Source organism: Chelmon rostratus, chromosome 1, assembly GCF_017976325.1.
Source record: "Chelmon rostratus isolate fCheRos1 chromosome 1, fCheRos1.pri, whole genome shotgun sequence".
NCBI classification, from domain to species: domain Eukaryota; kingdom Metazoa; phylum Chordata; class Actinopteri; order Chaetodontiformes; family Chaetodontidae; genus Chelmon; species Chelmon rostratus.
In genome coordinates this window covers 8,852,406-8,879,431 of record NC_055658.1, presented here as the reverse complement: position 1 = coordinate 8,879,431, position 27,026 = coordinate 8,852,406, and the positions used below count along the sequence as shown (strand labels likewise).

General features: G+C 41.9%; 1 protein-coding gene across 1 annotated transcript in view; it reads left to right on the top strand.

Annotated features, from left to right (window-relative positions):
• ush2a (Usher syndrome 2A (autosomal recessive, mild)) overlaps positions 1 to 27,026 on the top strand; it is a 203,433-nt gene that overhangs the window by 12,969 nt on the left and 163,438 nt on the right. The window contains exons 5-11 of the mRNA XM_041935708.1: positions 7,561 to 7,696; positions 10,829 to 10,892; positions 11,679 to 11,780; positions 11,957 to 12,146; positions 13,876 to 14,090; positions 17,561 to 17,782; positions 19,346 to 19,439. Of these exons, the coding sequence (XP_041791642.1) occupies positions 7,561 to 7,696; positions 10,829 to 10,892; positions 11,679 to 11,780; positions 11,957 to 12,146; positions 13,876 to 14,090; positions 17,561 to 17,782; positions 19,346 to 19,439 (1,023 nt within the window). The remainder of the gene's footprint in view (positions 1 to 7,560; positions 7,697 to 10,828; positions 10,893 to 11,678; positions 11,781 to 11,956; positions 12,147 to 13,875; positions 14,091 to 17,560; positions 17,783 to 19,345; positions 19,440 to 27,026) is intronic.

Genomic DNA, 27,026 nt, shown 5'->3' with positions numbered 1-27,026 from the left:
AATTTTCTTTTCTTAAATAAACTGTCATAGCTAGTGTTAAAATATGGGCCGTACATGGGGTGAGCGCGGCAAGGCAAAGGCACGGGGCCCTGGGCTGGTATAAAACATGGATAATATGCTGTGAGAGGTAATTGTATCTTTTAGCGCTGAGATGAGTAGAACAAATGTGTCTCCTCTCCATCCTCTCTCTCTCTCTCTCTTTATTCCTTTTCCTCCTCTCCTCCTCCTCCTATCACTTGCTTGACACACTGCAGCCGTGCTAATATGATAGAGAGAATATTGGCTGTACATCAGAGCTGCTAACAGTTCATAGTGGGTAAGGGCAAGTATAGGGGGGGGGACTAAAGAGGGTGGGAGAGGCTTGGAGGGTGAATAACAAGGAGAGGGAGAGAGATAACAGGAGAGATGGAGTGAGAGAATGAGAGAGGAAAAGGTGACAATATGCCCGGAGATGCAGAAGTGGAGAGCTGGGACTGCATAAAGTCACATTACACTCATGAGTTCTCCCACTTTTGGTTTGCCCGTGGAGGGCAGGAATGGAAATATTCAACAAGCTGTTTCCCCTCAGTCCTTTCAGTTTAAACTGATCTTAGTCCACTTTGAGTCTGTCAAGCTGACATCAACTGAACCTTCTGACGGTCATCACTGCCACATCTGTCGCAGGTTTCAGTTGCACCAGCCTTAATGTCAGCAAATAGTGTTGCATTAGCCAGCTATGATCTGAATGAACCATTTGCACCATTATTTTTTTTCTCCATTTCCTCTTTCCTGTTCCGTTGTCCTGGCCCAGCTACTCTTCATCTCCCTGTCTCAACATTACTCCTTACTGAAGCCTTATTTTTTCCCCTCCAAACACATTTTACATTACTTGAAGGAACCATGACTCTGTTTTTGCTATGACTCAACTCAACCCTATTTAAACCTAAATTGTTTTTAATAACACTAAAGACTGCCCCCCCCCCAAGTATTTGATCCTTCATTATTTAGATTTCTGTATGAAGAATCTTGCCACATCACCTCTATCTTGCTCTCCTTGTATGCTTTCCAAAATATCTTTCCCTGTATGTCACTCTCTCTCCTATGCATCCCATTTTTCTTCTATCAACAACAATCTCTTTCTCAAATTCCCCAAATACTACACTCCCATCGCCCTTCATCCTGTCTCTCTTGCTCTGTCTTTCTCTTTCCTCCTTCCTGTCTCACTCCTTCTCTGACCCTGCCCCCAATGACAGCTTCACCGGCTGTGGAATGAGGTGTGTTATCAGTGAGTGGCATGTCAGTCACAGGGCAACACATCCGGAGGAGAGCGGCTGCGTGGAGAGAGTTTGGTGAGGCCGGGATGTGTGGGGGGCAGAGACGGGGAGTCGGGGATTAGAGGAGGTTAAAAGGAGAGGAAGAGATAGGTGAGGAAGAGCAGACAAACATGAGAGGAGCAACAAGAGAGGGGAAGGTCTGAGAAAAGAAAACAAACAATGGATGAGCAGAGTTCAAGAGAGGAGGCTGGAGATGTGGGGATGAAAAGGAGAAATGGATGAGAGGAAGTGGGACTATAGAGGAGAAGCAGTAACTTCAGGAAAGGCAGCAGAGGACCAAGATGGACAGACTGACAGACGTACAGTAGGTGCAGTATGGACAGAGTAGACTGAAAAGATAGTGATGGATAGAAGTATGCATCAAGAGAGGAAAAGAGAGAAACAGGTAGGGGGGTAGAGGATGTGAGAAGAAGGAGTTAAAGGGTTGAGTAGACAGAATGAGAAAGAGGAGACATTAGTTACACTACTGCCACCCCTCTCTTAGCTGTTTTCCTCTCATTTTCCTTTTAGTTACTGCATACGTTTGTATCGTAAATACACACAGTACAGAAAGTGTGACTTAATGTGGCTTGTATTTTGTGTACAGTGCCCTACGTCTAAAAAAGTCACTACATTTGAGATTTGATAAAGATATATGGGGGTTCTGGCTCTGAAGTTTGAATAAATGTACATGTGTTTTCCCTTGCTTGCTTCTTCAGTTAGTACATAAATGCCTTATTGAGCGCATGGCAGTACTTACTGGAAGTGACTGTAGTTGTTTAAACTGGGATGGGTGGAAGGTTGGCTATGTCCTTCTTCTCTTATTTGAAAGAGAACTGCCAGTGTAAGACCTAGATGTAAACTATTAAATCTATTGTGTCAATAAAAATGATTAGAGAAGAGAAGAGGAGCTGATCTGAAGGAGGTGAACAGAGTGGATGAGGCAAATATGGGTGAGAGGGGGAAATGTTCTCGATGAGAAAGGTCAAACAGGGTCAGCACAGGTTAAAGGGTGTCTTGCATCCACACACACAAACACATACAGTACTGTATATAACATTAAGCTCCTGCGTAGAGCCTCGCAGTGCTCTAGCACTTAATAGACCAATCGGACAGCTGTAAAATATATATCTAGAATTGGTTTGCAGTATTAGTCGTCCTTAAGGTCCTTCCAATCCACTTTGACCTCAAACTGTCAAGATAGTCCCGCTCCACATATAAATAAAATGTTATTTTTAAGTCTGACACTGGCTGCAACATGTCAGATGTTTGGATAACAGCTCACTGTTTAGAGTAATGAGAATTATTCTGGTAAATTTCTGAGTTTTGTGGTTAACCTCTCCTGGATCATGATGAATTGGAAAGCTTTAGTCTGCGGCTGCAGTAGGACGGCTGTCTGTCTGAAATGGGCCTATCTTTGGGTTCTGGTAATATTTTGAGTTATTTACTAGTAACAGCTTAGAGGTTTTATGTATGGTAGCATGCAAAAGTTTGGTCAACATTTCTGCTATTGGGATAAGCTGAGTGGGTAAAAAATACTTTCCAAACAACAAAGGTAAAGATGACATATATGATTTATATTTTAAAGCAAGATTGCTTTTTGTTGGCAGCTATGAGTTTTTCAGTTCTTGTTTTGGGGACTTTGACCTATTCTTCCTTCTGAAAGGCTTCTTGTTTTGTGAGATTCTTTGGCCGTCTTACATGCGCTGCTCTTTTGAGGTCTATCCACAGTCTTCCAGTGATGATGGTCGGGGCACTGTGAGGGCCATGGCAACACCTTCAGCTTGCGTCTCTTGAGGTAGTTCATTGTGGACTTTGAGGCGTGTTTAGGACCGTTAGCCTGTCCTCAGGACTTGTTTGTCAAAATGCTCCAGATGTGTTGAGATGTTCCTTTGTAAACTTCTGATGCTGAAGTATGTGGTGAGGACACAGGAAAGGTTTTCTTCTGCTGACTCTTCCATGAAGGTCATATTTGTTCAGGTGTCGCTTTACAGTAGAACAGAGCACCAGCACTGCAGGGTCTAAATCTTCATGACGGTCTTTCGCAGTCAAATAGATTGATTTACCCTTCTGGCAATCCTACGAGCAGCTCTCTCTGAAGGTTTTCTTGGTCTTCTAGACTTAAGCTTGACTTCCACTGTTCCTTAACTTAACTTCCACTGCTCCCTAACTTAACTGACAATTTTTAATTACGTTAGGAACCAAGGAAACCGACACCTGAAAACACTTTGCTGTCTTCTTACAGCTTTTTTCTCTCCATTGTGGACATCAATTATTTTAATTTTCAGAGTGCGAGGCAGCTGCTTAGAGGAGCCTGTGGCTTTGAGGAGTCACAATATTTCTAAAACTTTGAAATTTGCATCGCCTGGCCCTTCCTTGCAATGATTGTGAATGAGCCATAGCATTATCAAGCTAATTAAAGTCAGAGACATCGACAAAAGTTATCTGAGAGCTCAAATCTCTTAGAGTTATCCCTCTTAAATGTTTGTGTGGTGCTTCTTTCCTTTTTCCCCATCTTACATTGTACAAAGCATCTTCTACTCACTTAACTACTCATAATAGCATACATTTTTATCAGGGGTGCCCAAGCTTTTGCATGCCACTGTATATATGAAAGCAATATGCTTGCTTTTGTGTTGTGATTTTATATACAGTAAATGAAATCATTAATCAATAATATTACTTTGGAATAAGGTTAGTACTCAATATTTTTTATATACCTGACAATAATGCCAGCAAAATACTGTTTCATGTCTTCAGTGTGGTAAAGTGTCGGTCACTGAGCGATCGGATCAGGTTCGTGAAAAATGACCCAGGTCATCAGGAAGTGTTGCTGCAGCCCACAGACACCTAACTCCTCTGCTTACCTATTCCTGTGGTTAGCACATAGCTATCCATCCATGTCATGTACAAACTATATATTTTAACATTACAGAAAGAAAAGGTTGATAAAGCAGGTGGCAGAACTCTAGCATGTGATGTCACAATTACAGAGAAATACGTTTTCAATCTGCAGCTTAAGATGCAGACAGCCATCCATTTTTGTTCAATGCTGCTCACAAAAGTGAAAGTTCTGTATTATGCTGTATATAATATATGATTTAGAATTTATTATTGGTATCTTTGTGTGTCTGGAACAACAAACTTGGGGTAATATTTATTCATATTTTTGATACTGCCTCTTACTTTTGTGGCCTACAGCTACAAAGTCAGCTTAGAAGAAACACTGCTGTCCACACTGTGTACTGAGCCACGGCTTGGCAGGAGTGTGAAAATCGAGAAGAGCTTTAGTCAAAATGCCAGTCTACAGATCACTAAAAGCTTTCCCACTCAGGGTTTCCCTGGGCTTTTAGAGAGGCTTAGGTGGTAACATTGCCAGTGGGGTGGCTTTTGCACAAGGAAAAGGTGCTTGAAACTCCCTAAGAGCACAGAAACCTTTAGGAACACAGTTGAAGGAAATTGTTTAATGAGGAAATGATAACAATTTTTTCTCAGATGAAGAGATATAAAGTAAATTATAGTACACATCATTTGGTTGTCAAGTAAGACACTTGTAGCACTCCCTACATATATGGCTGTGATTTTACAGCCATCAATTTGGTCCCAGAACAGCAGAAGTCATAAAATAACTGAAGCTAAAACTGACATCATACTTGTATGATATAATGTGGAAAATGTCATGTAAAAATGCTGTCAGGGCCTGTTGAGTTGATGTGCCGTGGCTTTGCAGGAATGTCGCAGGAGAAAACCATAGGCAACCAGGCCAGGTACTAATGGAGTCATGAATGGTGGCAGGGACCACAGGTGGTGCAGGGGTTAGATTTAATATCCAAGCTGGCCCAGGATTGAACCTCGCTGAACCCGTCTCTCCTTCCAGTTTCCGCTTCAACCTTAATGTGACAGAGAGTTTGAGTTTGCAGGAAAGAGTAAAACAGCAGAAAAACAACACCACAGCTATAAGGAACAGGTGTGTGTCTAATTACTGTCTCATAGCTCAGGACTGCATGATTATAGGAAAAGAATTCCAGTTATTTTTTAGATGTGGCGATCACAGTTGTTAAAAGGAAGATTTTACTTTAACTTTTGTGCTAATGGGTGCACCTTGCAGGTTGAAATATTATTATTGGCCTTGTAGAATTAAACATTACATTGATTTACAACACTGTTTAATGTTATTTAAAATATAACAGACACTTAGAGGTTATACTTCCAAATTGCACAATTATTAATCATGTGAACATAATTAACTACATCTAGTGATCCTGACTTGTGGGCTCTATTGTAGCTCAGTGTCTACCTGAAAATGCACGCAGTGATGGTACTTTAAAGTGCTTTGGTGAAAAGCCCTCGCAGAATACATATCCTCTGTGTAAAGGGAAGAGGATAGTTTAAAGTAGTCTGGACTGTGGATTTAGTGGACACAGTCCAAATGAGACTAGTTATCAACACTGAAGAATACTCTTAACTCCCTCTCCTCTTTTTTTCTCAAAGAACTCTGAAGTTACACTGGCTAAAAGAGACAAAGAGAGGTAGAGGAAAGGAGGAGGTAAAAATACAGATGGATGGGGGAAAAGCCAAAACGGAGGGAAAGTGTTTGTGAAAGCTAACAAAGGGGAGTTGGCTGTGTTTCAAAAGGGCGCGTGGCGGCTAAGGAGGATGAAGCGCTTCAGGATTCATTTACATCAGGCCTGACAACTGCCTCACATCTCCCCAAGAGCCACACAGCTCTGGCTTAGAGATTCCTAAAGAGGGCCCTTCTTCTAGCTCCCTCTCCTACACCCGCTCTCTGACTTTTCTTTTTCTCCCTCCTGTCTCTTTTTTTCTCTTTCCTTTTTTTCACTCTTATTCTCTCCTGCGCTCTCTCCTCTGCTCTCATGCGCTTGCCAGTCTTCAATCAGCCATCATGAAAGTGTCTGTCTGGGCGTCTTAACTATCCTCTGAGAGGCAGACACTTGTCTGGGCCTGCCTTCATCCCCTAAAGGCGTTTTTTGACTTGGACTTATTTCCCTCCTCACACCTTTTCAACTTCCCTAAAGAGCTGACAACAAGTGAGAGCGACAGGGCAAGATAAACATGAGGGAGAGAGACAGGAAGGGAGATGAGAGGGGGAAGTTGTCGACTGAGAGGGAAGAGAAAGTAAAGATTGTTATGAAAAACACGGAGAGAGGGAGCAAATGAAAATGAGGCCGGGGGAACTCAAAAACAGAAAAAAAAGGTGAAGGAATCAAATGACCTCATGAGGAGGAGAAAGGACGAAGGAAGGAGGACCAGAGCAGGAGCGAGACGGGAAAGATGAAGAAGGAGAGGGGGACTCTAGTAAGACAGGGAGCGTCACGTTTATCAGTGGTCCCACAGTGTGTTTCCCTAACACAGGATTTGGAGATGGGGTAAAGGGAGAGAGTAGGACAGGGCACATGAAAGTTTTTTTGGGGGGGTGGGGAGCCCCTCTTGTGGAAGTATCTTTCTTTTTGCCTGGGTTTGATGTGAAAGGGAGCTGCTCCTGCTTTGACGGTGTTGTCTGCTGTGCAGTTTTTAATATTCATGCAGCAGATCGGGAAAGGAGAGAGGAAAGGAGTGGAGCGGAGATTTTTGGTCAAACAGAAAGCTAATTTGCGGCTCAGGCAGTTTAGCCCGAGGCTCTTTCTGCTACCGGGGAAATGAGCTGGAAGATTAGCTGTATGTATAATTCACACACACATGGTCACACCCGCGCACACATACACACATGCATAGATATGCAAAAACACACCAATGGTGCGTGCGTACACTTTTGTAGATAGATGCACATATGCACACACAGAGCAGCTGCCACTCGCTCTGAGACGTTGTGTGTTACAGCTGTAACCTGCTGCTATTCCTTTACTGCAGCATCTGCCCCTCAGGCCGCTCCTTTACATGTACGCAGGCTCCACTGTGGTGCTCGGAGACTGTTAATGGTCCAATGATGCTTCATGTGAATGTGGGTTTATCTATCGATCATCTTTCTACTTTTTTATCAGAAAACACAAATCCCACTATGTGACTGCCTCTGCCCCCTCATCCTCATCAAATGTTCAAGCTACCCCGAAAAGGAAAACAAAGCGATACATTTTTAATTGTGGTTTGGTCTGATTGGGTGATGTTGTGTAGCATTCACAGTTTGATGATACATTTTTTTGTTTACTTCCACAGAAAATCTACACGATTCATCCTATAAAGCTGTTACACAGTACCCCCTGAATTCATGCTGTTCAGCACAGACTTATGTCTCGCTTTGACTGATTTCCAGGTCCATGACAGACGTGCGAGTCTGTTCCTGGATGGGCTTGAGGAGGATGGGACACCATTCGACACCCAACGTCTGACCACCAGGCTCTCTGATATCAGCGAGGATGGCGCCATGTGGGTGGGACTCAGCTCTAAAGGTAAAGATGAACATTTTTTAAAGCTCTTTTTGTACTTTTGACGTGTGACAAGTTACAAGTTAGTTGTTTTAGAGATGCATCAGATCCAGATTTCCTCAGTGGTACTGCATTGAAATATCTCAAGTTTAACAGTAAAAACAATTATTGTGTAATATTAAATTCTGTGGGTCAGTTCCAGTACTATCAGCCCAGGAATCCTCGAGAGTCAGTTATCAGTGTTGGAGCTGTAGCTCCACCTCCAATCGTCTTCCTTAACAGAGATCACCGTTCCCCATTTTTTTCTCTCTAAGTGGGGAAGAATTACCTCTTACTTTATCTTGTCTGTATATCTAAATATGGTGTCAATGACCACTCCAGCTTTATTTTCCTCCCAGCCTTTATCCCTCTTCAACTACACATCTGTGATTGATTGGTGGTGCCTGGGAGCCGTCTCAGAGTCAATAGGAGAGAAATTGAGAGAAAAATGATATCCGTTCATCTCCAGAGTGATAAACGAGTGTTTTTCTTCTCGTTTATCAGGCATTGATCCCTAGTTCACGGCAGGTAGCATCTGATCAGCTGAAGATCACATCAGCGCTTGTGATCAATACAAGTGATTGGCTCGTGGGAGTGCGTGCGTGTGTGTGTGTATGTGTGTGAGCGAGATGAACCTGGGGGCTGTGTCTGGAATTCTGATCAGTGGATTGATTATGCGAATGCTGATCAGATGTATTGATTAACAACTATGTCTGTTTTTGGAGGGGACCCTGCTAACTGAAAACTGTGTAAATACAGCAAGAAGTTGTCAAGAGCAGAGGTTTAACTGCCTACGACATTTTTAAAGTAGCTGATGAGGATGGTAGAATTGGTCGTATCAAGAGTGGTGTTAAATTGTCATGAATCAGCTGCTAATAACAGATCATCAGTAACTCTGAATAGAGCTGCTTCGTTGTAGTTGTGCAGTTGAGGTTTTTCAAATCAAGTGGTCACACATTTGTGTCAATACGGGACCTTAATGTTAAAATCTTTAAGCTATTCTTGAAATCAGTTTTTGATTCTCTTCTAGTCTGTAATTCCCTCTCTGTGTAATCATTCTCATTTTTGTGGAAATTACGCAGAATGTAGTCTAATGATACCGTTTCTTAGTATCATTGTATACTAATTTTATCTCATTGATATGTTTCTCACTGATTTCTCTTCGACATCCTGCAGCTGTGTCAGAGCTTTAATAAATTACTCCCAGTGCAACCCAAACATTTCTTACTGCTGTTGCGTCACATTAAAAGCCTGGGTTTTATTGTGAAGCAGCCAGAGGAAACACACTGTTTTGTCACCAAAGTTAGTACTGACAGCAGTGGTTTAAAATGCGCCTGCTTTGACATTTTTTGACGGCAGGATCAACTTTAATTGTTGCAGGGAGTAATGGACACAAGAAGAAGCAGTGTCAGTGAGAATGACTGTTATTGTTCCATGTTGTTATATGGAAAAGTGCTTGCGCACCATGAAATAAGATACTGGCACGATGGAAAAAGGACAATAAAAGGCAAACAAAACAATGTGAGTGTGTTTGGTTGAACTGTAGATACACCAGTTGCTCGCCCGTTGTATGTACATTGTGGAGTAATGCGCCATATACATGTAGTCCATTTACCCTTTCTGACAAACTACTGCAGCTTTCTCCAGAATCCAGGGACCTGTAGTATTAACACCCAGTCGCTGTTACCTCCAGTAATCATGGGTTCCACCAAATCAACCATGACTGAAGGGTTACAACTTCAGGGAAAATAGTAAAATCATTGATGTCATTATATATATTGAGAGTGACAGGGCCAATGAAGGCCAGAGAGAAAAACAAGGCAGAAATCACACATTGCTGTAGTTGCCTGTATTAACTGCCATCAGTTCTAAAGAATGCCTTGAAAAACACATAAACTCAGAAGAGGAAACTGAGAGCGATGGATGACAGAGAGTGAAATAGAGAGAGAAGACAGAGACCTACACAGAGGAGAGAGAATTAAGGCTTATACCTTGCATCATCCCAGTAACAATAGGGAGAGTGCTTTTCAGAGGAAAGCATAATCCCATTTCCACACGCTAAAGAAATCCTGAGCCAAAGCCTGAGGCTGCACAACCACACACTGTTCTAACACACTTACATCCCATAACACTCTCTCCATTTTACACACACATATACCCTCCCAACACACACATGCTCATATTGTAGTTGGGCCAAACATGGCAAAGCCTCTCTCAAATGCAGATACACACACACTCATGCAGAGACACTCATACACTCTCTTTCTCTAAACTAAGGATGTTTTTTTTTGGAATAGACATAGTAAAGTCTCTAGCACACACACACACACACACACAGGCACGCACACAGACAAAGCTAGCCATGGCAGGGGTTCTGTCGATGCTTAGAGACGTTTATCTGTCTTCTAAGAGTTGTTGTCAAACTTTGCTGGACACTAAAAGGCTCGGGCTGTCTTTGGACCAGCATCAACATCTCTGTGGGTCTCTTATGTTCTGTCCAACATTGTTACATATGTATGTGTGGAGATGTGTTGGGGGCTTGACTGTGTTCAGTCATGTGTTTGATGGTGTTTCTTGTGTTCAGTCCAGTATCCACGTGTCTGTCTGGACATTGTACCCATATGTTTGAGCTATTCCAGCGTATGTTTGCTTGATAAAGGGCCTTCTTGGCATTTCTACCAAGTGTTTATTTACACAGTTTATGTTGCATCTCTTGCCCAACACCTTTGCATTTACCTCTTTGTAGATCTTTGTAGAATGGATGAGCCCTGTGATGCACAGTTTTCCTCAGTGAAAATGAGTGGGTCAAATGGGTAATAGCTGGTTATCCGTAGAGAGACCTGCTTTGGTCCTGGCCTCAACCAAGCTAATGAATCTGTCCTTATAAGCCCTGCTGCTCTTTAGTAGAAACAAATGTGGACTGTTGGCGATCCTGTTCGGCTTTCTATCGTGAACTTGGCCATTATAAGCAGCTGTGGGCAAGCCTTGCTTAGCTGGTATCAAGAAACTGATAAGATAATCTACTAAAGACTGTGAAATCCTCTCACTCACGGCCTTCAGTACAAACCCATTACCACCTTCTTTATGTTCTTTTCTCCTCTCGTTTCATCTCTCCAGGGTCTAATCAGTTCATTGGGCGGATGCAGGACTTTAGATTTTATCCGGCCACTCTGACCAACAGGTGAGTTGGATAGAGTGAGACGCAGAGAATGGGGGAGGAATTGAAAAAGGACCAAAGGAAATGAGTGTTGTGAAAGAAAAGGTTAGGAAGAAGAGAACCGTGATTGACACGGGGAAAGGAAAGGAGGGGAAGTGATTGCAAAAGATAGATTGAATAAAGGGAGGAAGATGTAGAAATGAGGAAAAAAAGACAGTTACTGTATAGATTAAAGCAGCAAGGGAAGAGGAGCAGTATGTAGTGATAAAGGGAAAGATGGTTAGAGGAAAGAAGGGGAAGGCTAATCGTTCCATCTTAAGATCCATACTGCTTCCAGAGGATTTTCCTGAGAATTCAATACAAGGCAATTAGCGTTTTGCTTACCAGTGATGTACTGCACACTGTGAGGACTTGGAGCTTACAAGTTCCTCTCATCACGATCGGGGTAAGACAGAATGAAAGATTGGGTTTTCAAAGTGTGCCTTTGATTTTCCACTTTGCGCTAACTGTTCGGTCAAAGGCCCATCAACAGGTGCCTTAACAGTTTGTCTCAAAATTGAAGTTGTTACTAAACCTTTCTTGGTTGCTGTCATTCCCTCACAATCACTGATACTAAAACAGAGCCATATTGTAATTAGGGTGTCACTGTCAATGTCATAGCAACTGCTAAATCATCAATTAATGTTTAACCTAATGCAATGCAGTGCCAAGCCAGTACTTTCCTCATTCCAGTTCACTCTGCACAGGATTATATTTTGCTCCAGTTTCGCATTATAGTTAAATATGTTCTGCTGTGTCTTGTTTTAACAGGGAAATAGTGGAGGTGTACTCAGGGGTCCTGCCTGAGCTTCATGTCCAGTCAGAGTGTCGCTGTCCTCCAAGTCACCCTAGAGTACACCCTTTAGTGGAGAGGTACAGTATCACATGTGATGTATATGTAATTGAGGACATTTCAGTATGTGGTGATCCTGCCTTGTTATTCCTCAGTGGCTCTCTTAAGCTTCAATCTTAAGTGTTACTGTTCACATATTCTTACATTTTTATTTCAAATAACAGCTAATATACCTAACAATTTTCACTGTTAACAGATACTGCATTCCCAGTGGTGTGGAGGACACCACTAATGACAGAGTCCTAAGACTCAACCTTAATGCTCATCCGCTCACTTACATCAATGATCAGGACATGGGCACCACTTGGCTTTCTAAGATCATGACTACGCAGGAACTGGATGAAGGAGTCACTATTACCGTGGATTTGGCTAATGGACAATACCAGGTAACACATCGAATAATACATACATGCAACCAAGCACACATATTATTCCACAATAATGATTGACAGACGTATAGATGTGTAATGAAATCGACATATAAAGTATACTAACTGGTCCATAAATTGAGTTAAGTGATAAAATACTGTTCTCAAGGCTGTGCTGTTATTTTTGGACACACTGTCTAAGATTCATCTCAAGCCAAGTCAAGTCAAATCTGTTTATATAGTCCAAAATTGAATTTATCATTCAATCAGTCCACCTTGCACTTGTGCCCTGTGGTTGAGGGTATTATCATGAAATAGACAACTGCGATCAGCTGGTGGAGTGGGCTAGTAAAGATACCATCCTGTAGCTGCCTGTAGCTTCCACACACCAACCCTGTGTGTTACGCAGGACGATGAACAGAAATTCAGTCCACGTTTCATCCATTCAGACCACTTGTATAAATAACAGAACTGTTGTCATTTGTACAATGTGAAAAACAACTGTAATATTTGCTCTCTGTATTTAAATGGGGGTGCATGCACAGTGGTGTAAATTCCTTATTAGAGATGAATGCAGCACCATATGCAGTCATGTTAAAGTGTGTATGAGATGTAAAGTTGCAGACTATATGATTTAGAGGGCTAGAAGCTGCAGTCAGTAACTATAGCGCGGTTATAGTTTTGCTATGATACTTCTGGAGTTATTCTGTAGTTATTACCAAATACCCTTTTCATCCTTTTATGTCAACACTGCAGCTCGCGGTCAAGCAGGTCCAGGCTATTAGAGAACGTCAGAGAACACACAGCTCCTCAGCAAGTGGGTTACTCTAGGTCACCGTGTGGTCTAAATGGTGTATCGGCCTCCTACCTGCTCATTCATTGTTGGCCACTTTGCATTGTGCAGTCGACTGCAGTAAACTTTGCCTTTGTGTAGTGTTCAGTGTTTGTATTGTAGCAGTTGTAGTGTAGTTGTATTGACCTTACAGAACTTGACGGTGGCACCACCATATCTGCTTGCACCTGTATGTGCAGTGGACAGTGGTTTCATCCTCTCTAAGCGCTGCAGTGAGAGACACACAGGGAGGCAGAGCGAGAGAGATTGCTGGATTTGGGCGTTGTCGACACTGGGGCTGTCAAAAGACTCGTCCCTCTTCTCTCTGAAGTGTGTGTGTGTGTGAGTGTGGGCAGGATTTTGGGAGCTGTCCTGACGTGGTAGCTCAACTCAAGTCCCCAGATAAAAGACACTTTCTGAAGTTCAGGGAATGTGTGTTAGTGTGTGCGTGTGGGTTTGCGCAGTGGCGGTGGCTTAATGCGCTCCCTGCTGTGTAACCCAGTGTCCCAGCCCACACTGTAGTGGGGCAGATAACACTTAACACACATACCCACACCTACACACAGACATGCACATGGTGTATGTGTTATAGGAAACAGCTTGTGTTTGTGTTAGTGTGTGTCTATGTGTTGTATGTTTCCAACTAAAACACTTAATTGTAGTTTGAGGTTATCTATCCACTAAGACGAGTAATGACTTATGAGCAAAATGCCATTTTTATTGTTTGAACAAGACTAAGACTGCTTTGAAAATGACTGCAGAGGTGAATACATGTCTGACACAGTGTCAACAAACCTGAACATTTAAAGCTTTAGGATTTAATGCTTGCCTGTTCTCTTACATTGCACAGAAGTGCCTGTATTGCAGATCTTGTTCTCAGATATACATGCAAACTTGTACGCCTCTCTCTTCCAGGTATTCTATGTTATAGTTCAGTTTGGCGGCCTCTTGCCTGAGTCTGTTCTGATCCAGAGACGGAGGCTTGACTTTACAGAGCCTGACAGTGACACCACCACAGAACAGCCCTGGTTGGACTGGCAGTACATGGCCAGAAACTGCAGTGTGTTTGAAATGCAGAACAACGGACCTTTACTCAGACCAGACTCCATCAACTGTCTGCAGCTGCCCAGGTAGACGTCATCAAATGTCTGTCTTCCTCTTCTTCCTGTTCTTCTTCTTCTTCACCTTCTTCTTCTTCTTCGCCTTCTTCTTTCCCTTTGACTTCTTCTTGTTCTTGTTCTTCGCCTTCACCTTCTTCTTCTTCTTTACCCTCACCTTTGCCTTCTTTTTCTTCTTAGCCTTCTTCTTCTTCCCTACAAATTTACAATTGTTTCATGATAAGTTTACATCCTTGACTGGGCATCAACTGGACAATAGGACATGACATGGTGTCATTAAACCTGTGGAAATGAGGGGGGCATACACATATTTAGTGTGTGCTCAGTACTGTTGTGAAATTTTAATGTGTAGTCAGTCAGATAAAGATAAACACTGGTCTGGCCACAGATTGATCATCCCATTTGAAATTGCATTGAGTCATGTATAAGTAGAAAAGCTGAAATAAACTCCTCAAACAGTCTGTTGTTCTGTTTGGGGATTCCTCCCCAGAGCAGAACCACATGTTCCTGCTGTATGCTGTGGGGTGGTCACGGCCTCTAAGGCGGAGGAGATTACACAGAAATTACTGGCAAGACTAAAATAAAGAAGTATATGAATACACACAACTGCACATTTGTACATGCACGTGTGTGTGTGTGTGTGTGTGTGTGTGTGTGTTAGTGCATGTACTAACATGCACAAAACATACAGTGCTGTGAGTCAGAGTAATCCGACAGCATTCATTACATTACATTATAGGTAACACACACACGCGCGCGCACGCACGCACACACACACACACTGGCACCCTCACAGTGACTTGGTTTATAAAGCTAACCACCTACAGCGCTGCCTTGGCATATGCCCAGTAACAGCCTTTCAATTGGCACTGGATTTGGAACATAGTCCTAGCATACACACACAATCTCACACACTACATCTTGGCATAGCTGCTTGTATCAAGGCCTCGGTTGGCACTAGATAGAACAGGTATGAATAGATCACAGATCATGTAGCCATTGCTTATTTTTCACTTGACTGACAAATTGTATCACATAGAACCTTTACTGGCACAGTAATACGTATTAGTTAAATTAGCAGTGGAGCAGTGGAACCTCACATTGGCAACATGATAACACACTCTGTGACATTAGTGGTTGATAATTATATCAAAAAGAGCACTGTCTTTGATCTTGCAAGATTTCTGTTTTTTATCTCACAAATGTAAGAGACGTTACCTCCTCAGAGCCCGCTGGAGTGTCCAGCCTCAGTAGTTGTTCTCTTACAAATTGTTTGGCTTCTGGTTGAAATGCATGTACAAATCTTTTTTTTTTTTTGTTACTGCTTTGAATAAGTTGCTTGGTGTTTTATGGTTCAGCCAGGTTGCTACAGACTTCTCCGGTAATATTCTTTGCACTGCTCAACTTTATGCAGTGGTTTCCTCATCAGTGTTCTCTCAAATCTTATTAGCTAGCTAATTAATTATCTATCAATTGGACATCACAGGTAACACCAATGGGGAGCAGTTGTCCTTTCTATGCATGACCCAACAGCTTGTGTTCAGAATCACAGCTGCAACAGAAAATGAAAACTGAAATAATTGCAGCAGTGGTTTGTTTGGTCTTCAGTTAGTTTAATGGTTCAAACTGCAGCGTTTCCCCCAGGAAATTGGTCAGAAATTGGTAAGTGCCTGAATAAGTGGCCTGAACAGAAGTTTTTATCACCTTATCTATCAATACATAAGCGTTCCAAACTCAGACAGAAACACTAAACACAGATATACACACACAGGATGCGTCGCCTAAATAGACCTATGTGGACACAGGTATGCACAAACAATATGCACAATAGTGTGTACACTATGTGTGCCAAATGCTGGACCAAACGCACACACATACCTACACAAGAGAAGTGGCCTGAATAAGTCTTTCAGCATTACCTGAAGACTGCAGGGAGTGGAAGGTACAAAGAAAGTAAAGAAAAAGCCTGTCAAGGTTAAGATGGAACAGTTTTGGTCTTAAACATGGCACTTGGACTGTGTGTTCGCCTGTGCTCTAGCCGACCAATACTGGACTTTTGAGGCTGAAACTAATATCGCCATTTGTGAGTTTAAAAAACCTGCCGATGGTATATCAGTCCATAGTATTTTTCTTACATGAAGACATAACAGAAATAACTGTCTTGATACGGAGAAGAGAGCAGCTTGGGTTGCATTTTTCTGCCTGAACGCGACCCAAGTCTGAGAGCAGAACCCGCGCAGACCCGAACCCGGCAGACGCTCTGTTTTTTATGTCTGAACCCAACCTGAGCAGGATGCAGTTAATAGAAGCGGAAGCACTGAGTTTATGTTACCCTGCACGCAGTTGTTCACCCTGCTTCCTGCAAGCTCTTTCCATTGCAAGGCTGAATTTGAAGTCTTCTTGCTGTCATATCTCTCTCTATCTTATCTCTATCTCTCTTTATCATATCTCTCTCTCTGTCTTATCTACTGTCATATATTACTTAACTTATCCATACAAACCATAAGCAATTTTTCAAATCGATGTGCATTTCTCAAATTTCCATGTGTTTTTTTTTTTTCAAATCCTTGTACAATTTTTCAACATTTTTTCAATATTTCCATTGGGAATTTGTATTTTTATTGTTTTTGTATGAAATGTGCATATATATAGTCAACTTCTATATTTTTTTCTATTGCCTTTGCTATTGCTGCTGACTGTAACAGGTACATTTCCTCAGCTTTTATCTTATCTTATCTCATCAGAGTCCCACACGTTTTTTTCATTTTACACAAACAACTGCTTTGTCATCAACATTGACTTCTAAACTATGCTGCCTCTGTGCCGTTGATTTTCCTGCACATTTTCACTGCTTTTATTTTTACCGAAAGAACTTGAAAGCAAAATGCCTAGCAGGCCAGCCCAGCCTACACGACTGAACCCGAACATCATTTTTAAGTTTTTGTCAAAATGTGGCCTAACCTGTTGGGTCCCGCCAGGCTCTGATCGGGTATCCACACTCTAATATGGATCTCTTGGATTTGTTAGAGTTGTGACAAAGATGCACTTGAAAAATCAACTTGTGTGCTTTCTGGTGGATAAACTGTGGTGCTATGGTGACACTCTTTAACTTACTTATCAGCCAACATATCCACAGATATAGCTCCAGTAAGCTAATGTACTGTATATTGGCCTGGCTGATTTATCTGTCTAGCTCTATTTTACTCTACTTAAGATAAGATAAGATAAGATTAACTTTATTGATCCCACGACAGGGATATTTTGTTACAGACAGACATGGAGATGTAGAAAAGAACAAATAGACAATAAAAGAGGATGCAGAAAAAAATCAATTATGTATATGTACATTATATACAAAAGAAGTATAACAACAATATTAATCTGAAGATGTTGCTGTACCATCGCAACGCTGGCAAAAAAAGCCACCCCCACAATAATCTCCAACCATACAATTTATTAATTCTTTTTTTTTTTTCCTGCAGTGACCCGGCCTACTCAGGAGGTAACATCACATTCAGCCTGCTGACCCCAGAGCCAAACCAGAGGCCAGGCTATAATGACTTCTACAACAATCCTGCCCTGCAGAAGATGGCACATGCCACCCAGGTCAGGATACACCTGAGTGGACAGTACCACACTGGAGCAGCAGGGGTGAACCAGCGACACAGATACTATGCTATCAACGAGATCACCATCAGTGGCAGGTGAGGAATTCTAAATATTTCTGCAAAGATCCACTAGAAATATCTCATCTGTTTCTAAAAGTTGTTGATAATGTTCGAGTTACAATCACGATAAATGATTTGATCTGGATATTTAAATCTTTGGTGTGCACTGAAGAATTTGAATACACACCAAGAAGAAGAAATGTGAATGGTGATGCCTCAAATAGAGCTAAATATAGCTTTTGTGTCTTAAACTGCAGGTTTGCTGTCATTTAATATGTATGAACTGAAATTCTGGCATAATTGGAAATAATAATGTATTTAAGCAGCATGACGTATTATTGTAAGTGTTAACCATTTCACTAATGAATGTAGAGGAACCACCATATGTGGTATGATTCCATTTCACAGTTAACAGTCACTCCTGTCACGAGTCAGAATTGTATTTAAGTGGTGTAATTGGTTGAAAGGAACCCTTGAAGATCTTTCAGCGTTTGTTTTTTGTTAAAAATGTGCAAGCACAGTTTGACATGCAGGAAAATATTTTGACGCAGACTGTTGAGTTTCGGCCGAGCTTTCTGAGAGTAATTGTGAACACATCTCTTCATTAGACTGACAGAGTGACTGTTTTTTATGACTGTGGTAATTATAGGATTATGCAGGAGGCAATCATCTCTAACTCTTTCTCTCCCTCCCCTCCCTCTAAGCTGTTTTAATTAGTAGCTTGTTACAGTGAAGTAGGAGAAACAGAGACTTAGAGCTGCTGAAATCTCATCTGTGCATTCTTCACCCCCCCCCCCTTTCATTTCAAATCTATTTTTTTTTATTTTATTTAATGTTTTTTTCTTTATAAATATAATGCAAGCAAACGTTTTTGATTAGGATGCCTTAAACTTATTTCTTGACAATATTTACTGCTGAGCAGCAAACCTCAAACATATCTGTGGCATGTCTGTACCTCACTCCTGGTTACTTATCAGCCAACACATGAACCAATATATCTAGAATAAAGTTACTATCGGCCCAGCCAGTCTGTCCATCTGAATTATGTTAATAAAAGATGTTGCATTATTAGTGTGACATGGAAAGCTGGACGAGTATTGTGTTTCTTATATTTACCACCAGGGCCTGTGTGCTTATTTTTCTAAGAGATCATGAGAAGAACATTTAGATATTTGACTGCCTTTATTTAATCAAAATATCCATTTTGGGATATGACATAGCATGTATTCAAAGGGGAAATAGGTGAAACTGTTCCTGGTGCCCCGCCAAGGGTTACAGGTCGTGCGTACGTATGTGCGTGCGTGCGTGCGTGTGTGTGTGTGTGTGCGTGTGAGGTCTGCTATCTGTTATGTTGCTCAGGATGCCATTTAGAAATGTTGAATGGAAACTTCCTAATAGCACTGCTGCATGGGCATGGATGGAGGAGGTGGCAACAGAAACTTTGAAGGAGGGAGTGCTGTTGTCTTGTTGTTTGCTTACCTTTTAGTTGTTGCATTTGTTTTAGTTTTTCACTCAAATAAGAAATGAAATATTTTAAATATCAAATATTTTTGAGGTCCGTCCGTGTTTATCTTTCTCTCCTCTCTGTCATCTGGCCAGATGTGAGTGTCACGGCCATGCCGACCACTGTGATACCAGTGTGACGCCCTACCGCTGTCTGTGTCTGCCTGAGAGCCACACGGAGGGAAACAATGTGAGTAACAAACATGTCATCACAAAAGCTCGTCAAACCAGTCTGTAATGTTAACCTCATTTGTAAGTATGGTAGTGAACCTCACACACCCTCTGTCAGTGTTTTATACATCGTGAAGTTTTTAGAGGGTCATGTTGCCACACAGTAGATTCTAATGTATTACACTGGTTTGTTTTATTGGGAATTTTTATTCCCAGTTATCAATGTTAGTATTAGATCCAGGTTAGTCTGATTCACTGGATGTAGACTGTGGGTTTAAGCCACACTGGCACGCCCTTCCACTATCTGCATTTTTCCATTTTCAAAATCCCCTTCGCCACTGGAAACAACAACTACCACCTCCACACGAGGTCTACATGCTGATCTATGCTGAAAATGGCAAGTTACCATAAGATAAGATCTTGAAATCAGCTTACAAGTGGAGGACATTCAAAACAACTGCCAACATGTCCAGGTCTGGCCATCTAAGCAAGTTCACCCTGAGAGCAGACCACAAGATGCTTAAAGAAATCTCCAAAACCCCTAAAATCTCATCACAGGACCTACATCAGGCACTTGCGACTGTTGATGTGAAAGTGCATGCCTCTACAATCAGAAAGAGACTGCACAAGTTTAACTTTGATGGGAGGTGTACAAGGAGGAAGCCTTTGCTCTCTAAGAGACACATTAAGGCCAGACTGAAGTTTGCCAGAGAGAACATAGACAAAGAACAGGACTTCTGGAATAATGTTCTTTGGACAGATGAGTGTAAAATCGAATTATTTGGACACCAGAACAGAGGACATGTTTGGCGCACACCAAATACTACATTCCAGGAAAAGAACCTCATACCAACTGTGAAGCATGGAGGTGGAAGTGTCATGGTTTGGGGATGCTTTGCTGCAACAGGACCTGGTCAGCTCACCATCATAGAATCTACAGTGTATCAGAGGGTGCTTGAAGAACATGTGAGAGCATCAGTAAGAAATGAAGCAGAACTGGACCTTTCAACATGACAATAACCCTAACATACCAGTAAATCCACCAAGGACTGGCTGAAAACTCAGAATTGGAGAGTCCTGGATTGGCCCAGTCAAAGCCCAGATCATAATCCCGTTGAGATGCTGTGGGGTGATCTAAAGGGCTGTGCATTCAAGAAACCCCTCAAACATCACACAGGTTAAAGCATTCTGCATTGAGGAGAACTTTCCTCAGACCAAAGTCTACCAGAGACTGGTAGAGGGCTACAAGAAGCCTCTCACTGAAGTTATTTCAGCCAAAGGGGGTAACACTAGGTGTTAGGGGGTAGGGTGTCCTAACGTTTTCCTCGGTTAGAGTTTGCATTTATGGTGATATCTTTTGCTTAATGAGAAAAACAGTGTTATTTTTTGTTGTTTACCTGTAATTAGATCACTTTCTTTTCCAGAGATTAATGAAAACAAGATTAGACATCGATATGTGAACATTCTTAATAAGTAGCTGAATATGTAATGGGGTGTCCTAATTTTTTCACATGACTGTAAGTCTTAAAGTCCCTAAGTCCCTAAAATTTAGTGATTTACATGGGACTTGTGTTTTGTCCCCATAAGGAAGGCGACTCCCCACAATGTGACTGTGTAAATAGATTTATGTCCCCACAACATGTGAAATACACACACACACACAAACACACATACAGTAGTGCCCCTGGGGAGAGTCTCCTCATGGTCTTAATTAAGCAGTTTCCTTCTTAATAACATGGAGAGCACTAAAGGAGAGGATAAAATGCATACACGCACACACACACACACACACACACACACACACACACATTTATTAGACTCTTTCCTGTTAAAATATTTTTTTCCTTATTTTTGTCTACTTTTATTCTAGTGTTTCATTTCTGATTTGCTGAGAAATCTATTTGATTAAGTGAGGAAAGCAAATTCTGGTGATCCATTTTCTCAGTCTGATCTGACTTGTTTTCTCTCCTGTGTTTATTACTTAAGAACACCTGAATGAAAGGTTTTGCCAGAATAATCTTTGTAATTTCTTCATTTTTTCTGTGAAAACAGGTGAAAAAAAAGTGATGGCAGCTGGATAGAAGTGGGTTTGTTGTTGTAATACTCATTGTGACCATAAGAGGCTGGCGTGTGCAGCACATTGGACAAGTTTGCCTTGCAGAAAGCTTTCTGCCAGAAAGCCTTAAAACACATGGTTAATGTTGCGAAAGGTTCTATTATACCATGTAACCAAGTAGCTTTGTTGCCTAAATGTAACCAAACAAAACAAAAACAACCTGAAATTAATGAATGAATTAATTCAATGAAGCCTAAAAATCAGAGATTGTTGTCATTTGGTTTCAGGCGGGACACAAACCCTGGTCTTCTGGGTGAACGACCTGTTTTTAATCCATCCACCACTATTTCCTCCTTATGTGTACTTTGTTGTTTTTATACTGCGTCCTGAATTCCTGAAGCCTTTCCGGCAAAAAGCTTTCTGTCAAAAAGAAAAAGCCCTGAAGTCAAATTTCTCCCCTGTGCAGTGCACTCCAACCCCTTGTGGACAAAATTAGTATTACAACATCAGACACTTTTTTTTTTTTTTCCCCCAACTGCTAATTTTTTTTTTCACCTGTTTTCACTGATGAAAAAAAAAGGAACTTATATATCATCCTGGCAAAACCAGACCTTAGTGTATTTTAGTGTAGCACACAGAGGGAAAAGCAGCGTATCTGCAGAACATAAGTTCACCCAAGATGTGCAGAAACATGCTCCACCAGTGACTGTATTCAAACTCTCTCTCCCATCCATTTTCATAATCACCCTCTCCTACCAAATGCCTCACTGAATACATATTTAAACTAAGTGCTGAATTTATTCCCCTTTGTGTTTTCATTTCTGTAATACAGGGATGTTCACAGCAATTCACCTCCGACCAGTTTCTGATTCTGACCACCTTACTGTGGTCACTTCACGAAGGAACTAGGATTCAATGTGTGTACACTTGTCTAAATATAAGGAGTATCTGGACAATAGTAAGGGTGGTGGGACGGCCCAGAGCGGGTGACAGAAAATGTCTCTTTATTTTCAAATCCCAGTGTTGGCAGGTATGGGGAAATCCTTTTTTCACCTGTTTTAAGGTCATAAACACAGGAGATAAAACAGTTTAGTTGTAAATGGATCTCTGACTTGCCTCTCAGGGCTTCCGTAGGTTGGGCTAAAATATGATGATTGGCTAAATAAGGCATCTTGTTTCATTTCACATCTGATTGTGTTTGTCTCAGTGAGTATTCATACGCTGGCATGCTGCAGAATGTTAGCCTCTGATTTGAAGTCAGGCTCCTTTGATGTTAACCCCCACCTCAGGACCAGGCGTTTGCTCGCTACAGAGCTAATACAACTTGCCAGGTAATAGTAGGCATCACCCCAACAAAGCCTGTAGTCGGTCAGCAGTGAAAAGTTCAGTATGACTGCTCCACCTCACTGTAGCACAGGACAGTCTGCATTATTCACTGCTTATGTATCATTCATACACCCGCGTCTGTGTATTAATGTGTGTGTGTGTGGGTGTGAGTGTTTCAGACACAGGCTACAGAGGACATCAATGGAGAAGTACAGCTGTCAACCAGCAGCTGTTCAATTGCTTGTGTTGCTTTCTCTCAAACTCAAATAACAAACTCCCTCCTACACACAGTCAAGCATTTAATAGTTTTTTACATGAACTCCAGACGAAAATACAAGTTATCATAGAAAGCACTTCTACACACACGCACACACACATTGTGAGGTATAGGGCATCATCCAGGAAGATATCTATGCCTCCTGTATTTCTCTTCTTCACTCTCTCTGTTCTTCTTTTTATACACCACTTTTCTCTTTCCTCTCTCTAGGTCCCTGTCCCACCTCCATCCACTACTCTTTGTCGATCTCTCTCTCCCTCTCTCTCTCTCTCTCCCTCTCTCTCTCGCACTCTGTCTTCCTCTCCGGGGTCTCAGTTTAAATAATGTCTCAAATCGACTAGAACAATGACATTCCCTCAGCATGCATCTCTAATCAGCTCTCTTTCTCTCTCTGTTTGTCTTTCACTTGATTTCACTCTACTCCCACTCACTCTTTATTGCCTCACTTTCTAAGTATTCATTCATTCACTGTTTTCTGGTGTTTCTCGTGTTTCATCCCTCTCTTTCCTCCTTTCTTGCTTCTTCTTCTCACTATGTCGAATCTTTCCGTCCTCCCTATCTGTTTCTTCCCCTCTCACTCGTACCTACAGTAGATCTTTTGTGTTAGAGAGATGGAAATAAGCAGTGTGGTTATATTTGTGTGTGTGTGGTTATGGCGATGTGTATGTTTTATGTAAATTAATCTCTACAAGAGCTGTGCCTCTGTGAAAGACATTAGTGTGTAAAGGAATGTGATGTATGCAACACGCGTTTCTATACAGAGTCCTTTTTGTGTGTGCACGCGTGTGTGCACTTTTCTCTCAAACCTGTCCATGTCATCTCTCTGAGTGAATATTCAGGACCTTTCTTCTGTCTCTGTAATATTGGAGCATAAAAGGCTGTGGGGAATATTAGCGTTTAATATTGCATGCGTTCTGTTGACTCGGATCGGCCTAGCACCATGACGGATGTTGTACTAATCTGCAGAATTTCCACAGTGACATTAAAGTGACAGAAATGCTCAGACATGTGTCAAGATGATCAACGGGGGCCTCGGAAGACACACACTTAAACTCTCACGCACACACTCAAGCACAGAACGCACACACGCTCTCCCACTTTCTCACTCTGTCTTTTGATTCTTTCTTATGTGCACTCTGTGTCAGACTTGATCTCTCATTCTGTCACTCTGTCTCTGCACGTCTCTCCACAACTGATGGATTCAGTCATGTCTGAAAGCTATATCATATATTGTATTGTACATCACGTCACACTATTTTCTGTTGTACAATGTCTCTGTCATTTGACGGTTCAGAAAAGCATTTTTTGGGGATATAATGCTGTCCCACATTAGTGTTACAGAAAATCGGCTATCAACCGGTAGACTAGTCGACCGCTCTGTGAAACATGTACTGAGTGTTCATGTGAGTTTCCACGCGAGTTAACGTTAAGCAGTGAGGATTTTAAATGTTAAGGTCAGGTCTAGTATACTGAGAAAACCATGCAAAGGTTAGGCTTATGCAGACGTATTTGATTTGTAGCCATTTTTGTTTGCTGTGCACATATTGTACATCTCTGCTGAGATGGACATCGTGTTTTTGTGTTTGCATCTGCGAGCATGATAGATATTGATGGCTAGTGACGTTAAGCAGCGTTGTCCAGGATCTCTGTTGCCAATGTCTGCCTCAACAGCAGATTTTCACCTATGCTGGGGTTAACCGGGTTAACTTCAGATACACACAACACGGCTGTGTACACACCAACATGCTCACACACACACACACACACACACACGCTAGTGGCACGACCTTTCCAGTGAGAGCGTGAAATTGGTCATGGCATTTAGGATGAGATGAGTTGCCCCAGCAGATTAAAGCACACGCACACACACACACACACACACACACACACAGATACTTGTGACAGGCCATCTGAATGTCCACATATCCATTAGTGTAGGCTCCTCACTCAGCAGGTTTTGTTGAAACATTCAGAGTGAAAAGAAGATGTTATCCTTTACTCTGCAACAGTCCACCACACAGACAGCCATGTTAGGTCTTTTCTGCATTTCTGCATTGAACCAGACTGGCAAAGAAACACTTGGCACAAGGTATAGAAAAATGGTTTCCATTGACAAATTAATGACTTTATCATATTATGAATGAACCAGTAACCACATAACTTGCACTATATGCTTCTTCCATCGACTGAACAGCAATGTCCTGAACAACGTCTTGTCCTGTCACCAGTCCTGCTCTTGTGATTTAATTCTGACTGAAGGATTGAAATCTAGTTTGAAATAAACTAGAACATGCACAGAATTCAGAGAACTTGTCAGCCTGTAGCATCTCACTTGTTAATCTGTTGCATCACAGCTTGCAGGAGATGACAGCGTGCTCTGCAATGAAAGTCAGAAATGTTTAAAGAGTCAAGAGTCAGGCTATTGATTAAGTACCGACAGAGGTGCCTGCCATCAGCACTGTTCTCCTCAGCTACAGTATGATGTTACGGGGGATTGACTATTTGCAGAAAGATAAAAGCAAACAGAATTAAAACCATATGCACTCGAACTATAGTATGTGCTGGCCTTTTCTGCTGGCTGCTGGCACTGTGTGTGGATGGTGGCGCACCATCAAAACCTTTTGTATGAAGAGGAGAATGAACGTGTGCAGTTTTCTTTTAACTCCCAAACACCGGTCCCTCGACTAATTAGCAGGCTGGGAGAGAGGGAAGGTAACGCAATGTTGAATGGAAAGAAAAGAGACGGAAGAAAAAAAATCCTCTCCCTTTCATTTGGTATGGTAATATTTCCTGCTCACATCCTCACCGTGGCTATGAGAACAAGCGGTTGGGGGACGGTAGAGACAGGGGGAAGCGAGTGAGGAAGGGGAGAGTTGGGAAGCCCGGAGAGATGTACAGAGTGATTTGTTTTTCAGAAAGAGAGCAGATAGAAGAGGAAAGAAGGGTTGGAAGATGGAGGAGGCACAGAGGTAGAGGAGACGAAAGAGGAATAAAAAGGGAGGGAGATACGGGAGAGGAGAACACACTACATCTCGCTCTTCAACTCATCCCCAGCGGATGAGACGACGAGCGAGATGTAGTGAGAGCTTTCTGTTCGAAGTGCCGAAAGGAAAGTATCTTTGATATGTGAAACGTTTTGGGGCACGGAGCCGCAGATAGACAGGCAGGCAAGCACAAAGACAGATGGGCAGAAGGGGAGAAGCAGCATGGACAAACAGAGAGGCAGGTAGTTACTGTAGGTGTGACATCAGATAGATTTGAAGCCAAACAGCATGACAGACAGGCGAGCAGGAGACACACAGAACAATCAGTGACACACGAACATCGCTGCACTGCTGTGGAATTATACATGCTCCAAGACGTGTGTGTGTGTGTGTGCGCGCGCGTGCATGTGCAGGTCTTTACTCGCTTGTTTCTTTTTGTCTCGTGTTTGTGTGTGTTGCTCTGTGTGTGTGTGTATACGTTATATCTCCAGAGAATCTCCTGCTGCTTCATTAGATCCTGTTAATAATCACCCAACAGGGAACAGCTCTGGACTCTGTTCACACACACACACACACACACACACACACACACACACACACACACACAGATGCAAACTCTTTAGATCTTGTTTGTTCCGTGGAGAGGTAGTGTATTTGTCTTCTTAAATCTTCTTTGTAATCGGGCAGACTGTCCACATTTACCTGTTTTCAAAATTTTCTTTGTTAATTTGATCATGTTTGGTCACTGCAGCAACAAAATTCAGTCATATTGTGGTATTAAATTAGAAGACTCTGACTCCGTTACCTATAATGACAAAAAATGAGGAATAAACTACATAGCAGATACCTAAATTATAGTAGTTTCAATATGGTGCATATGAATGATGCTGGATTTTCAGTGGTGTGCTAAAATCCAAGAACAGTAAAAGACCTTAAAGATACCCCGAGGAGTTTTTGACCGCT